The 16243-nt window shown below is 46.7% G+C and overlaps 1 protein-coding gene across 5 annotated transcripts in view; it reads left to right on the forward strand.

Annotated features, from left to right (window-relative positions):
• Window positions 1-16243, forward strand: part of dclk2a (doublecortin-like kinase 2a) — a 39637-nt gene that overhangs the window by 19864 nt on the left and 3530 nt on the right. For 2 of the 5 annotated variants that reach the window (XM_062516504.1, XM_062516518.1), the window contains exons 4-16: window positions 1519-1626; window positions 2031-2087; window positions 3256-3350; window positions 6003-6084; window positions 8443-8548; window positions 8712-8769; window positions 9324-9443; window positions 9701-9847; window positions 10139-10272; window positions 11179-11256; window positions 11848-11944; window positions 12485-12565; window positions 12779-12895. In XM_062516504.1, the coding sequence (XP_062372488.1) occupies window positions 1519-1626; window positions 2031-2087; window positions 3256-3350; window positions 6003-6084; window positions 8443-8548; window positions 8712-8769; window positions 9324-9443; window positions 9701-9847; window positions 10139-10272; window positions 11179-11256; window positions 11848-11944; window positions 12485-12565; window positions 12779-12895 (1280 nt within the window). Of the gene's footprint in view, window positions 1-1518; window positions 1627-2030; window positions 2088-3255; window positions 3351-4897; window positions 4946-6002; window positions 6085-8442; window positions 8549-8711; window positions 8770-9323; window positions 9444-9700; window positions 9848-10138; window positions 10273-11178; window positions 11257-11847; window positions 11945-12484; window positions 12566-12778; window positions 12896-16243 lie in introns of all 5 variants that reach the window. The other 3 variants (XM_062516510.1, XM_062516526.1, XM_062516497.1) reach the window with 2 other exon arrangements.

The raw sequence follows: 16243 nt of genomic DNA on the forward strand, positions 1-16243 counted from the left end.
TTCTGTCTCCATTCCACCATGACCTCAGTGGCTGTTGTAGTGCCATCATTCCACCAACACAGTCCCTGCAGGACAGTTGTGAACTGGGCGCGGCGATGACCCTTGTGACTGGACGTGACTTCCGTAGCGCAGCGGCCTCTACCTTGGTTAGTGTCCTGGAGAGATGTGGGTCAGAGCACAGGGTAGAGGTGGGGCTCACTCAGCACGCTCGCAGGGCTTTGTTCCCCGCACGTCCCACGGCTGATTGTAGAGATAGCCTATTATTCTCATGGGGTACATCCTGTTTGGGCGGAGCCATCTCTCACACTCACCACAGCAAAGAGCTGCTGCTCAAACCAGCCCTCAACATGCAGTAGTTTCCATCGTGTCTCTGGCCTACTTCTCAGACCCTGATCCAGTTAAAGTAAACTAGGGCCTTTCCAAAAATACAGACATACTTTTACTCCTCCTCACCATAGTGGCTCTGCCTGTCTGCAAGTGAATTCCTCAAATAATCTCTCTGACAACAGTTTTAAGAGCCCCAGCCCCAGCATATATATCTGTGGGAATGGTTCCATAGCTGGGCTGTTACAAACTCAGTGTTCAGCACATGTTTTTCTACATGTCTACATTTGTCTGACAGTGCACAAAGTGAGAGCATTTCACACTAGTATTGTTTGGATGGTTAGCGTTGATGGTCCTATTCCCAAGTGAAAGGGCTTTATGTGCTCTGACTTCAGTCCATAGTGTCAGTTACACACATCTGGCATGGGAGAGGAGCTCCACACAGTCAGCTGCACTCTTAAGCTTCATTTATGCATCCCGCTTTAGCTAGCATCTGCTCCAACAGCCTCTCTAGCCCTGCTCTGTAAAGATGGACAACTGGATTTACGCATCTTTTCTGGAGAGATGGGTCTTCAATCCCACATTTCACATTGAACACACACACACACACACACACACACACACACACACACACACACACACACACACACACACACACACACACACACACACACACACACACACACACACACACACACACACACACACACAAGTCCTGGACACACACCTGCTTTCCAAAGGGATACTCTTGTACTAGTGTGCTGTAGCTTCACGCTCCCTGGCTGCTGCCTCCATCATGTGTAAATGTGGCCAATGGGAGCACTCCATTTGTGTCTGCACATCCCATCCCATAGCAACATGGCTGAGAATATCACCCCCTCACACAGCAGCCTCAGCGCTCCCTCTAGAGATGGCAACCAGTGCCTTCATATATGTGCAAAAATCACCTCATATGAAGTAACCACTGTTTGATATGATTTGAATGTGTGATGCTGTGTTAGTGCTACTTTGTAATGGTGGATGATAACTCTGTAGTGTCATCTGACAACGTCTGCTGTCATGCTACTCTTGATATTGTAACCCAGTGTGGACCGATGTCTGGTGCGTGTAGAAAGCCATGTGGTAGGTGGGGCAAGCTGGTTCCTGACCACATCGGGAGGAGTTGGTCACTCACTGGACTTTTATTTCCTCCAGAGTGTCGCGTGTTGAAGTCCTCGTACACACGATCCTCCACTCCAGCAAGGGCTTCAGCAGGGTCCAAGAGCCCTGGAGCCACACGGCGCAGCAAGTCCCCTGGCTCAGGTATGGTCACTGCCCTCTTCATCATCTATATCATCATCATCATCATTAGGATGGATAGTCATATTCACACACACACACACACACACACACACACACACTTGTTTATCAGTATTCTCTTTCTCTATTTCTCTCTCAGCACATCCTGACGCTGATATTGATATTGTGTTTGAACAGATGAAATCACATGAAGTGCTGAATATTTCATGAAGTGTTTCTGTGCTATCAGGGTGTCATGGCACTGGCAGCTTTACTAATTCATCTTTTATTAATCATGCGTATCTTGCTGCCATAGCGCCTCTTCGATTGGAAGCCCACCTCCTCAGGTCTCTTTATACATCACTCATCACTCTCTCATACTCTGTCTTTTCCTGTCTTTCCCCATCCCTCCCTCTTGTCTGTTGCAGTGAGAAGAGCCACAGGCCACTATTCCACCAGCAGTCAGTCACCTGTCAAGTCTCCCGGTGAGCCCCGTCTGACAGCAGCATGCCGTAGATGAGTTTGTTCTGTTCCCATCTGCACCCCTCTGCCACATGCTCTCCTCTCTCCTCTGTGAGCGTGTTCAGGCAAACAAAGCCCCACAAGCACTTGACATGTTTGACTCAGAATCACCCCACCACAAAGGAGACAATCGGGCGATTGTCCCACACTCCACCGTGGCTGTGGGTCTCTCTCCAACACTGACCACTGCTGCCCTCAGCATCCCCCCAGGGCCTCTGTCCTGCACACCACACAACTCTATTTAAAGTTTGCCCTCTGGCCAGCGTCCAGCCTGTACTCATAGCGTCCAGCCTGTACTCATATATAGCATCTGATTAGACACGCCTCTGCCATTCAAATTTGACTTGTCTAATCAGATGCTATATACTGTATGAGTACAGGCGGGACGCTATGAGTCAAAGCAACAAGTCTGGCCATAACACTGAGCTTCAGTTGAGCAAGCGGGGCCCTCTCCAGTCTTTAGAGCCTGGGATACATACTGTATGGCACTCAACAAGTTGAAGGCCAACGTATTCTCTTTTCCTTTGTAACAGTGATAGCCCCCATTTAAGAGAATCATCAGCCTGTGGGATGTTTGACTTGACACAGCCCAATCTAACTCCTGCAGTTCATTCATCTTTGTTCAGATGAATAGGACACACACGGATGACTTCTGGAGACTGGAACAGAATACTCTATGTCTTTAGGATCTGTCTCAGTGCCGGTCGTTAAATTGCTCCTATCTCTGACATGAATTATTAGTGAATCTATTGTGATCCTCACTACTGGCTATAATGTCATTCATTGAACACAAATGCTCTCAAAACATCTTATTTCCTCAGCATTTGTTTACTCATAGTGGTGTTTAGTGGATTTGAGTTAAGAAATGACCCCTTCTGTCCTAAGTGTTCACCCATGAGGTCAACGTAAGCCACAGTTCTAAAGTTTATTTTGTCTCAGAGCAGCTAAGCTCACATGCCCTGAACAACACCGCTGTTCTAGAGGGAGCCTGTTCAGGTGGTGTAGAGAAGAGGGCAGCGCTGACCGCCGAGCTGGATAGTCCTGACTCCTGACTCTGTGTGCAGCGCTGTCTGTGACGCTGGAGAAGAGAGGAGTTGTGTTGTCCTGATGATGTGATCTCTGTGTCTCTAGTGAATGGCATTCCCAGCAGTCAGATGTCCACCCCCAAATCCACCAAATCCTCCAGCTCCTCCCCCACCAGCCCCCGCAGCATGCGCAGCTTCAAGGTAAGCACGTCTGGCAACCAGTCCGTTACCATGCCAACAGCTAGCCATGTGGGGGAAGTGTATGCATATAGGATCAGGTAGCTCAGTTGTTCCCTTGACCTGATGCTAACTGCACAACAATTGGATACATAGAAGCAGCAACCGACAACTGTGCACAGGCGGTATGAAACAGTTCTAGCAAAGCTAGCAATTATTTATATTCAGAATCCACGCAGGCTGAAGTGCATCTTGTGCAAAATGCCAACTCTGCCTACGGGCCAGAGCTCTGAATGACAGTGCAGGGGCAGAATTAGGGGTCCAGTGGGAGCAGACGTTGCGTGACCAAGCCTGCTGGCACGGACATGGGCTTTGTGAGTTCTTACATCATTCACAGACAAGAGCCTGAGAGCCAAAGTTCATGAGAGGCTAAAGGTACATTTGATTGCATAATCCTTTAACCTCTCCGTGAGATACTGACTTGGCATCCTCAAAGGCAAACTGGGATGCTACTATTTCAGACCAAGACCTGACAGTCATCCCCTCAACTCAATTAGGTCTGAGAGCCTGCAACATTTTTTTCTGATGAGAGACGCTATGAATGAATGGGAGAATTGAGGGAAAATCCATATGCTTTGGCTGATAGAGCGCAGGCTTGTTCTGAGGTGGCACAAGGCAGTGAGGAGATGAACATGTCCATGTAGCAGGAGGGGAGAGATCAGGGACGCCTCAGGAGTGCACTTGGCTTTATGGATTACTCAGTGCCATGTTCTATTAGACACCCACGCTCTCGCTCACACGCACGCTCACGCTCACGTCCGGCCCCAGATTGGTGTCCTCTAGATTGCTGGACTGGACGAGTTCCCTGGGGAGCCATGGATGTTTGCACAGTGTAGTCAGCGTGATGATAGCACTTAACAGGATGTTGATCAGATAGAAACCAGACACTGCTGATGTTGACTCGATGATTCCCTATTTAACTGACCACAAATGTCTCCTCATAGCCACAGAGAGCATGACTCTACAGAGAAGGCCCTTGAGCACAGCAGTGATGGGAGTTGTAGTTTATCTGTGCAGTAGGGCACATATCCCTGTTCCTGCTGCCTCAACACAAGATGCTTCAGTTTCAGTGTTGACTCCCAGAGCTTATTTGAAGACTACAGTGACATGTGTGTTGAAATGCTGAGCCATAGAATGGGTAAAGTAATCCTTAGGGCTCTCCTCAGCCACCTGTGCTCTAGCTCTGTCTCTCTTCTCTGTCTGTGTGCTGCTGGAAAGGGAGAGTTTGCTGAATTCCAGATTCTGAAGAAACTCGCAAACTTGTTGAGGGATTCATTTGATATTAATATCAGTTGCCTTTTTAAAGATGTCTTTGCCCATTATTTATGGTATGTGAAGCCCTTCTCCTCTCATGTCCATTGCTGTGGGATGCTAAAGTGAGCAGATGAGGAGGAGGTGGCTCTGTCTCAGCGCCTCTTAGCACCTTGTACCTCTGTGGAGGACAGAGCCTATTTTGGGGCCTGGATGCATCACTGACACAGTTACAGAATGCTCTTCCCACTTGCTTTTAGTTCAGCTGCAACACGCGGCTGAGGGAGCCTCCTCCATGCCCTGCTCAGGTACTGCAGTCCGTAGTCCTCGCCGTCAGTCGGCCGACCGGCCCCGCAGCTCACACACACACACACACACGCTTCGGAGGCGCCGCCCTGCCGCCGTGCTGCTGTCAGCCTCTCCTCTGCTCACACACCAGATTGCATCCCATCACACCAGATCACACCAGATCACATCCCATCACACCGCCATGACCTCATGGCTTTGCCAAAGAGCTGGATAAGAGTGAATGGAGATGGATAAAAGTGAATGTAGATTGATAAGAGTGAATGTAGATGGATAAGAGTGAAAGTAGATGGATAAGAGTGAAAGTAGATGGATAAGAGTGAAAGTAGATGGATAAGAGTGAATGTAGATGGATAAGAGTGAAAGTAGATGGATAAGAGTGAAAGTAGATGGATAAGAGTGAAAGTAGATTTAACAAGAGTGAGTGTAGATTGATTAGAGTGAATGGAAATAGTGAATGTTGATTGCTAAGAGTGAATGTAGATTGATTATAGTGTAATGTTTTACCCAAGACAGGGACATTTAAATGCAGCGTTACTGCTGTTTTGTTTTAGTTCTGTAATCATCAACACTGAGGAGTAAAGCTATAAGTGCAGCATGCTTGGCCAAACCACCATTAATGGCTCATTTTGCATTTTGTATTGAGCTGCCAATTCTCTTAAGATAATGATTACTTTGGAAGCACTTCTACATGCTCTGCTTATTTGCAGTGTCGCTTTTGGCCCCGAGCTCTCTGCTGTCATGCTTCTGTGCATTGTGGCTCAGGACAAATGAGTGATTTGGTATTGATTAGTTAAAAGGACTGATTTAGAGGGATTCCCTGAGGCAGTGGGATGATCTCTGCCAATTAGTGTGCACCCTGTTAAAAATTATGTCAGCATGAGTGGAGGTGTGCTCTTCATAATTAATGAGTGATGTGCTGTACTGAACACACCCCCTTACATTTGGAGGCTTTCTGTTGGCCAAGTTAGCTGTCTGTCTTCTCTCTCCATCTCTAGTCCTATGTGTCTGCTCTGGAATGCTCGTCACATTAACCAGGAGCCTTTCTCTCTCTCTCAGCAGATTCCTCCACATCATACTTCAGCCTCCAATGTGAATGGTTCAAATGAGCAGCCACCTGCTAACAGTCTTAGTCCTGAAGGTAATCCATAACTGAGGTCTCATTCTCTGCATTTCTCTCTTTCTTTCTCTTTTTCTTTCATTCTATCTTTCTCTCGGTTTCATCTTGCTCTGTCCACCATACACAACACAAATACCTCGTTCCCCCAGCATGTGTCCCTGAGATGACCATAACGTCCTGCCCTCTCTTTCTCTCTCCTTCTCTCTCTCACTCTCTCTCTCTCTCTCTCACACACACACACACACACTCACACACAAACACACACACACACACACACACACACACACACACACACACACACACACACACACACACACACACACACACACACACACACACACACACACACACACACACACACACACACACACACACACACACACACACACACACACACACACACACACACACACACACACACACACACACACACACACACACACACACACACAGTGTAATGCTGAGACAAATCTGCAGTACCCACAGGATAGCCTGATGAGAGAGCTGTAGCAATGTGACCTTGGGCTGTTCTGCATAGCACCCTCTGCAGTGACACTGTACATTTTAGCATCAGGCTAGCAGATTTTCACACTGCACACTTAAGGAGTTGGATTGACATCAAATAAGCAGATATTACAGTTTTTTTCAATCGCTAACAAGCGTTTGTCCATTCAGTTGACACATTTTCAAAACTCTAAACACAGTTAGCACAGCATCGGTCTTTCGTGGCCATACCATTCACACATTTCATGTTGTTTTCACACAGTATGCAGTCAGTGAATATATTTTCACAATGCTTACATTTTCTTAACAGACAAACTATACCTCCCAACAAAACAATGGATTGTTTTTGTATTATTTTCTAATGTTAACACACAACATCCCACAATAGTTAAAACAATATTCCAAACCTTAGATACAGTATAAAAACCTCTGCTTCTGCAATGTTATCAATTCAAAAGCAATATATCTCAGCTGATAACAAACAAACAATCGAATAATTGACACACAGATGATTTATGTTGGGTAAATTGGGCCAACCACAGCTGATTTCAGTCTGTCTTAGACTCAGTGCAGGGGTCTCTATTACATTGACACTTACACAGTAAAAAGAGGAGGTGATGTTTTTGGAAGCAGAAACAGAAAAAGACAAATACTGTAATGTCTGGACAAGGAAGAGTAAGAGTAAGGGGCCCAGGGAGAAGAGCAGGCCCAGTGAGAGATGCAGTGAGAGGTGCAGGAGCACTGAGAGGAGCAGGTGCAGAGATTAGACACAGTAATATTGTGCTTTTTTTTGTTCACCCCCTTTTTATCTGGGCTTTTTGCTGTTGTTTTTTGTTCAGAATGCTCTCGTGTATCATGGATATTTTGTTCACTGCAATCTGTAAAACTTTTTCTGTTCTATCATAGTCTACTGTAAACAGTATTTATACTGCACCTCCTGTAGGCCTAGAGAACAGTAAAAAAAAAAATAGATGAGCTTTTTACTGGAATGCATTTGAATGTGAACATTACATCTGGACATATAGTTCCCAACCAAGAAATATAGTGTAAACATGCTGGATTGCATGTTTTGCATGCAAATACCTGTAAAACTGAAAGATAAAAGTCTATTCAGTTTTTGTAATGTCAACAGTAGCCAGTATTTTGAAACCTAGTGTACTCTGATTGACTGCATGTATCTTGTGAAGTGAAAACAAGTTTCATTCTTTGACAAAATAACTTAAATTTGAGTCAGGTTTCCAGTGTTTTGGTAAAGTTAGTGTGTGCAGAGAAATGACAAGTTAGTGTATATGTAACAAAATGTGGTGTAAGAACATGGGATGTGCTTTTGAGAGGAAAATTATCCATTTGGCCAATTGTGTTTTGTAGGTGAGAGTCTGTGTTTAGAGTTTTGAAAATGTGTCAAATGAATGGACAAACGCTTGTAAGCGATTGAAAAAAACTGTAATACTGAATATTGTGGAATTAATGTTAGTAATGCTGATAGTATTACAGTAACAGTGCTGAAAAGATGAGCTTACATAACCAATGCATTCTGATTTGACACGGAAGTGAAGTTCTGAAAGGGACAAATCTGCAGTACTGTATTAGCTAGGTTCTGGGTGTGCTGTGTGTTTTTCTTACTCTCTGAGGTGTCTCTTGCATAGCCCCCTCAACATCTTCTCTCACAGTATGATCCAAACTTCTCTCTCTTTGCTCTCTGTTCAGGTAATACTAGTTTTCAGATCCTCTGGTAATAAGTAGTGATTTGTTGGAGTATGATCATTTTAACTTCAACAATAATAACATGGCAAGTTAGTCAGTAATGTGATTTGTTGGTTTGGAGTGGGACATCTGGGACTCTGTTGATGGTGCATGCATTCTTGTGTCCTGCAGTCAATGGCAACAGAAACATGTCGGAATTAACCGTTATGGAGAAGTATAACATTGGGAAAGTCATTGGTGATGGAAATTTTGCTATAGTAAAAGAATGTACTGAACGGTGAGTCACCCAATATTATTTTGAAATAAAGAACGCTTGATAAGGAGCTCATAACTAATATAATATAGTATAATATATTACAGTATATATTGCATTAAAATATTATAGTATGATATAAAAAGTGATTAGTGATTAGTTACCCAGGCCTGTCTTTCCTCCACAGCTCCACTGGTAAAGAGTTTGCTTTGAAGATCATAGACAAGGCTAAGTGTGCTGGCAAAGTAAGTAGCATCACTCAACCAATAGATGGGAACTTGTTATGGGCAGAAGCAGACTGAGCAATGTGACCTGATAGCAGGGCTTATGATCAATGCAACCCATGTGGATTCCAGCCATGCAAGATTTAACCTGATGTGAGATTATGTGTTCTGAATGGCTGAATGCCCCCAGATGCAAAACAGCTAGATTAATGCCAATTTAGACAAGGAGCTAGAATGGAGATTCAAATGTACATTTGAGATGTATTGGTTGAGTAGCCATGTGACACATGTTAGTGAATGGCCATCTGTAAACCTCAATCATGAAGGCTTAACTTAGAGAAGATCCCTTTCTATGATTTAAATCTTTGCCAATTTACAGGAATTACTGCGTATGCATTTGAATGTCCTATGTGGAATGAGCCTCTATGTATCAGTGGAATGAGCCTCTATGTATCAGTGGAATGAGCCTCTATTTATCAGTGGAATGAGCCTCTATCTGTCATTAGACTGAGTCTCTATGTATCAGTGTTATGAGTGTGTCTGTGATGTGTTGACTGAGTTCCACTGGCCCACAGGAGCACCTGATAGAGAATGAGGTTGCTGTGTTGAGGCGGGTCAAGCACCCCAACATCATCATGCTGATTGAGGAGGTGGACACTCCCACAGAGCTCTACCTGGTCATGGAACTGGTCAAGGTGTGTCTCCAATAGCGTACTTCATCACCAGTAGTCAGTACTTCTAACAGCATCAAACTATACGTATTGCAGTATTCCACAAATGTTCAACATCTTTTAGGTACCAGTTCATAATTAGTACACAGAGAAACATTTATGTTAACGGCGTATTTCATTATGAGGTACAGAATACAGTGCTTTGGACATTGTTATAATTTGAATATGTGCAGCAAGGGGACTTGAGCAGCTGTTAACTCTTTAATGTCTGCGCTCTCCAGGGGGGTGACCTGTTTGACTCCATCACCTCCTCCACCAAATACACAGAGAGAGATGCCAGTGTGATGGTGTTCAACTTGGCGGGGGCCCTCAAGTATCTGCACCGAATGAGCATCGTACACAGAGACATCAAGCCGGAGAATCTACTGGTGAGCCACCGCACACATGTTTGATTTGGATTTGAAATGTAGTCCCTTAAGGATGAAAATTCGGTGAAGTGTTCCCTTAAGGATGAACATTCCTATGGAATTTCAGACTGCTGTGTGGAGGTGGGTTATGTGTACAACTGTGTTGGGAGGGACATGCTCCTTCCATGAAAGCAAAGAGAAATGTATTTATAATATTTTCAAAGATATAAAAATATATTTGTTTTTGCGTGTGTGTGTGTGTGTGTGTGTGTGTGTGTGTGTGTGTGTGTGTGTGTGTGTCTTATGATTCAGGTGTGTGAGTATCCTGATGGCACCAAGTCCTTGAAATTAGGAGACTTTGGATTGGCTACCGTGGTGGAGGGACCTCTGCACACTGTGTGTGGGACACCCACATATGTGGCCCCAGAGATTATCGCTGAGTCTGGGTAAGAGTTGGGGTGCTGGTGGGTCTGGGTAAGAGTTGGGGTGCTGGTGGGTCTGGGTAAGAGTTGGGGTGCTGGTGGGTCTGGGTAGGGGGGTTGGGGTGCTGGTGGGTCTGGGTAAGAGTTGGGGTGCTGGTGGGTCTGGGTAAGAGTCAGGGTGCTGTTGGGTCTGGGTAAGAGTTGGGGTGCTGGTGGGTCTGGGTAAGAGTTGGGGTGCTGGTGGGTCTGGGTAAGAGTTGGGGTGCTGTTGGGTCTGGGTAAGAGTTGGGGTGCTGGTGGGTCTGGGTAAGAGTTGGGGTGCTGGTGGGTCTGGGTAAGAGTTGGGGTGCTGGTGGGTCTGGGTAAGAGTTGGGGTGCTGGTGGGTCTGGGTAAGAGTTGGGGTGCTGGTGGGTCTGGGTAAGAGTTGGGGTGCTGGTGGGTCTGGGTAAGGGGGTTGGGAAGGTGCTGTTGAGGAGTGGTCATGGGGGTAGCAAGGGTCTGAATTCATTCATCAGAGTTCTCAAATCAGTTCATCTAACAGTAGCCTACTGTTACGGGACTTATTGCACTACCACCTTGACACACACCTTATACTGGATCACAGTACCAATCCTCAGTACATTCGTGTGAATCCTTGTTTTAGTATCTCTATCTTTAGTATATTTTACTGTTCCTTTTAGTTTAGTCACGATGATTTGTTGATTTGTTATTTTATCATTCTGTTCACATTGTTGTTTACGTTGTGTGTGGTGTCTTAAGCTGCTGGGACCTATCTATCTCCTGTGTAAATGTTTACATTACAACATTTATAAAAGCTATAGCACTATGAATGTTGCAGTAGCCTACAGATATCACTTTACTGCACCAGGGAAGACTGTGCGTGTGCTTCTTTTTTCTCCTAATGCACAGTCTGTGTGTGGTTGTCATAGTTACGGACTGAAGGTGGACATCTGGGCTGCAGGAGTGATCACCTACATCTTGTTGTGTGGGTTCCCTCCATTCCGCAGGTACAGTGGGCTACTCTCTCTCTCCCTCTCTCTCTTACCTCAATTCTCAACTGGAATACAACTCTGTGAACACTAACACACTCATAAACATGGAGGATACACAGACACAGCACACAACAGGTCCACAGGTCCATCACAGCTGGGTAGACAGCAGATGGTACTAGTTTAGAACAGAGATGTTCTACTTCATTGTAGATGCAAATCATAGTAGTAGTCCACACTGAATATTTTGTAGATTTGTTTTAATGATGATTCATCCATTTGACCAGCAATGGCACTTTAAACAGAAAAGAAAGTCACTGAGTTGGGATTTTGAAGGTTGCCTAGTGTGCGTCATAGCTGTGAGATAAGCCTTCAGTTGAGGTGTTATCATATTCAAACTCGCCTGCTTAACTGTGCATTCGCAGTCACGCACACACACAAGTATTTTCACGGTCATTTGCAGGTCAGTGAATGAGTGTAGGCCAGTGTGAATCCTATCCATAGGCTGCTATGAGTTGAACTGTATTGTATGTCACTCATCTCATGTCCCTGGAGAGTCCAAATGGAGCTGATGGTGTGTATCTGTATGTATGTTGCATGTGTCTCCAGTGAGAATAACCTTCAGGAGGACCTGTTTGACCAAATCCTGCTGGGTCGCTTGGCCTTCCCCACCCCGTACTGGGAGAATATAAGTGCCTCTGCTAAGGTGTGTATTAGCACAGAAATACATACACATGCTGGTGCACCTGTGCACTTGTCCCTGTCCCACGTGTCCCTCTCCTGTCCCGTGTCCATGCAGATGAACTCATCCCTACTGTAGTGTGTGTGTGTGTGTGTGTGTGTGTGTGTGTGTGTGTGTGTGAGTGGAGCAGAGAGGGGGGACTGTGGTGCTTCACAGACAGGCTCTGTGTCTTCCTCTGGCAGCAGATCCTTCAGCACAAGGTCACGAGCGCTAATTAGATTCCTGCTATTACTGCGGCACTGAGAGCAGTTCCAGGACAAAGTGTGCCAGGAGAGCAGCCTGTGAGAGGACAGCTCTGTGTGTGCTTAAACACACCCTGCCACAGACACAGCCACAAACCACCAGCAGCAGCAGCAGCAGCAGCACCAGCAGCAGTAGTGCTGCTCAACTGGGGCAGGCCGCGCTGCACACACGGCTGTGGGGCTGGATGGAGCTCTGGAGCGGAGGCTGCTTTATTTCTGGATCTGACCGGAGTCTCTCTCTCTCTCTCTCACTCTCTCCCAGGAGCTCATCGGCCGCATGCTCCAGGTGAACGTGGAGGCCAGGTACACTGCAGAGGACGTGCTGGCTCACCCTTGGGTCATGGTAAGGCTGTGGACGGGCCCTAGTGGCATGCTGATTCTGATGGCATGTATGCTGTGCTAGAGCTGTGTGTGTGATGTGTGCCTGTGTGTGTGTGACGCATGCCTGTGTGTCTGATGTGTGCCTGTGTGTGTGTGAGGCGTGCCTGTGTGTGTGTGACGCGTGGCTGTGTGTGTGTGACGCGTGCCTGTGTTGTAATCAGGTGTGTGTTCTCAGCAGGAGGATGCTGCTCTGGGGAACAACACGAGGATTGAGGTGACAGGTAAACTCAAGACACATTTTAACAACACGCCAAAGCAGAACAACACTTCCGCCGGAGTGTCCGTCATCATGGTGAGCACACACAAACGCACACACACGCACACACGCACACACACACACACACACACACACACACACACACACACAGAGAGAGAGAAAGCTAATTTTTCGAAATGCCGTTTAGAGCACAATTCCTTTATGGCGAGGGCCCATGGAGCTCCGCTGGCTCTGAGCGTTTGAAGTGAGCGGTGCTGTCCAGTGGAGAGCCCACTCTCTGCCTCCACACATGCTATGAGTCACTTGCTTGCATAAGAGCACCCCACATGACCCAGCGTTCTGGGGAGAGCCACAGACCATTGTCTCTGGAATGATAGCAGTCATGTTCATGGGGACTGTGGCATTATTATTGTGGAAGCAGCTCTGGGACATGGGGCTTGTTGAGCCCGTGATTGAGCCTCCCTGTGAGCCTGCGCACGTCCAGTAGATGAGCCTGGTGAAGGAGAGGGACATGTCCCCATGTTTACATGCCTCATCTCCTGCTCCAACACCACACTACAAGTACAGCCCTCTAGCTGAGAGGACATTGTCAGTAGAATGGCACTGCTAGTGGACACATGCACTGTTAGTGGACACGTGTGGTCATTTTGATACCACAGATGAATGAAGACCCATGCAGACCAATGGTAGGAAAAATCAGCAACGGAGTTGTATTTACAATAATGCGCATCAAGGGAGAGACAGCATGACTTCACCCTAAAGATCCATCAGAACTAGTTAGTGTTTAAGTACTCGGCAGCAAAAGATAGATAATTATACAGTAACACTGGCAAACTCAGGACACATCCAGTCTAACCTAATCAATGGCTGTTGACACAAAACAATAAGTGACATCAACCCTGGTGCCTTCCATGTTTAGGAGCAGTACAGATATCATACAGGGCCACAATGCAGGAGCATATTTTTAGTGTCAAAATTACCTACTAGTGAGAAATGCAGAACATTAAACCACATATTGGAATGTTTGACATCATGCTCTATTCCACATTCTCTCAACACATGTGTAGAATATCATTATTAGTGGACACATGTGTGAGGCAATGTTTGCATCATATTGTTGACCAGGACTGGTATGCTATGCAGGAAGTAAAGAATGGTGCTCATTTAGCTTGTGGTGAACTTGGCCCCTGTTAGTCCATCACTTCATCATCCTGTAGAATCCAGGCCTTCATGCTGTACCATTCTCATCCACCACACCACGCCACACCACACCACGCCACGCCACACGTCCATACACGCCTCTGGCTAGGCTCTGTATGATGACAGCATGCCATAGCAGTAGTCAGGGTTAGGAGCTGCACCGTGGGTGCAGAGGAGATCCAGTGCATTAGCAGGCACTCACTCTCTACATTCAGACTCATATTTAGTTTGACATGATATTTTGTTCATCCATATTATACAGGCACTATGTCATCTCACAGGGTCTACCATAAGTCATAGTCACAAGTGATTTTCATTTAGTCACATAATAGAGTGTCTGTGAATGTTTTCCAATATTACATCATCTTAGTTCCTTTTTCTTGTTGTTGTTGTTGTTGACCACGGGAGCACAGTGTCTGTGTTGTTGTGGTTATGCCATTATCTGTCTAGCTGAGACACAAGAGCCCCAAGAATGTGAGGTGTGTGCAGTCAGTCAGCACCCACCCCCACACACACACCAATGGCAGCATTTGACCCAGCACTCTTTTGAATTGGGCTTATTACGCACATGGCACACACCAGCCTTAGTTCCTCTGGTCAGAGCCCAGGTAGCAGTGTCCAACATGAGAAGGCTCTTAGTAGCACACAGGCCCGAGTGTTGTGGGGGCCTCAGCCATGGTGGGAGTTTGATGTGCTGTGGATCTCCTTCGACAGTTTGAGCTGTGAGGGGGGTCAGCCCTGTGCCCCTCCAGCCCACCTCTACACAGCCCTCTCGCCGGGACCGCAGCACGAGCCTGGAGCTGGACGTCTGGTACCTGCCGCCAGCCACTCTCCTGTCCAGTAACCCCCGGTGGGCTCCAGCCCGGCCTGGTCCCTCTGACTGACCTTAACCTGTGCTCAGCCTCCTCGGGCTACTGTAGCTCGGCTGTCTGACTCCTAGCCTCATCTTCCTGGCCTGCTCCTCAGTGCAGGGGAAAGGCCGTGACTGCCTCTTGTGTGGCTCTCCTCCCCGCTCACCTCTTCTCTGTTCTTCTCTTCTCACTCTCTAACACTTCCCCCTCTCTCACGTGTTGCTGTTCCGTTCACTCACTTCTGATGTGGTGTGATTCACTGCTTCTGAGTGGTTGTGAGATGTCACTGCGGTGTTTTGGGGGTGGGGTGTTGTGCTCTCTCTTCTGGCTGTATCTGGGGCATGAGAGGCCATATAGCAGTGCTAAGTGTTCCACCGCTGCTAACCCAACTGCTATTATACAGACAGGACTCTACTCAGCTAACCTCTCTGTCAACATCTGTGTCTTTGTCCTCGCTTCTCAGCTGTAATGGGCCTCAGAAGTTCTCCACTTTCTATTTTAGTTAACATTGAAAGACTTGTGTGAATACTGTTCATGGAGAATTTGTCACTGCCTCCTCATTGGCACACTCATGCAGCTTATCCTGCATCGCCCTCTTGTGGTGAAAAGTAGAATTGGAGGTTGCCATTGTATTGACAAGGACACAGTGAATGGTGATAGAGAGGTTTGCCAACAGAAATGCTTATTGCCTTGGACAAAATACATACCTAGCATTTAGTGCAGGGGAGGGGAACACTACTAAAAAACAGAGGTTTCTTACTGTAGCACCTAGCTACTGTTTGCCCATACACACTGGTTCAGGGCCAGCCAACACAACCTGAGCCTGACCTAGGCCACTCTGAGAAAACCCCAGAGTCTGCTCCTGGATCAGCATGTTGGGGCATACAGTTGCACGTAGCCCTCTGCTGTCATGACCTGTTTGTGCCCAGTTGAGTAAGACTAGTTTCTGTCCCTCTGCTTCCTCCCTCTCCCCTGCCCTCTCGCCTGCATTACCTCCCTCTGGTTAGCTCCAAGGCAATGGTATGTACTAACACTCACCGCTCTGCCGCACAGTCAGCGCCTGCTGCTTCACCATACAACTCACTAGAACAGCTGGGGGACGTGAGAAATGTGCCATATACTGTGCTGTGCTCCTACAGCAGGATTTGGGACTCAGTAGATGAGAAAGTACAGCTCTATTAGCTGCAGCAATTTAGATCAACAGGCAACCAGACACAAGTCATGTGGCGTGTGGTTGCCTGATGGCAGTTTCTCATTTTGGCCCCCAGTGAGCATGCTCAATGTTGTTAAGACCAGCTGCTTCATGATATTGGTGTTTAATCTGCTTTGGGAGTCTGAGTAGTAAAGCCACCACTCACTTAGCATCAAACAC

Source organism: Sardina pilchardus, chromosome 2 (genome assembly GCF_963854185.1).
Source record: "Sardina pilchardus chromosome 2, fSarPil1.1, whole genome shotgun sequence".
NCBI lineage: Eukaryota > Metazoa > Chordata > Actinopteri > Clupeiformes > Clupeidae > Sardina > Sardina pilchardus.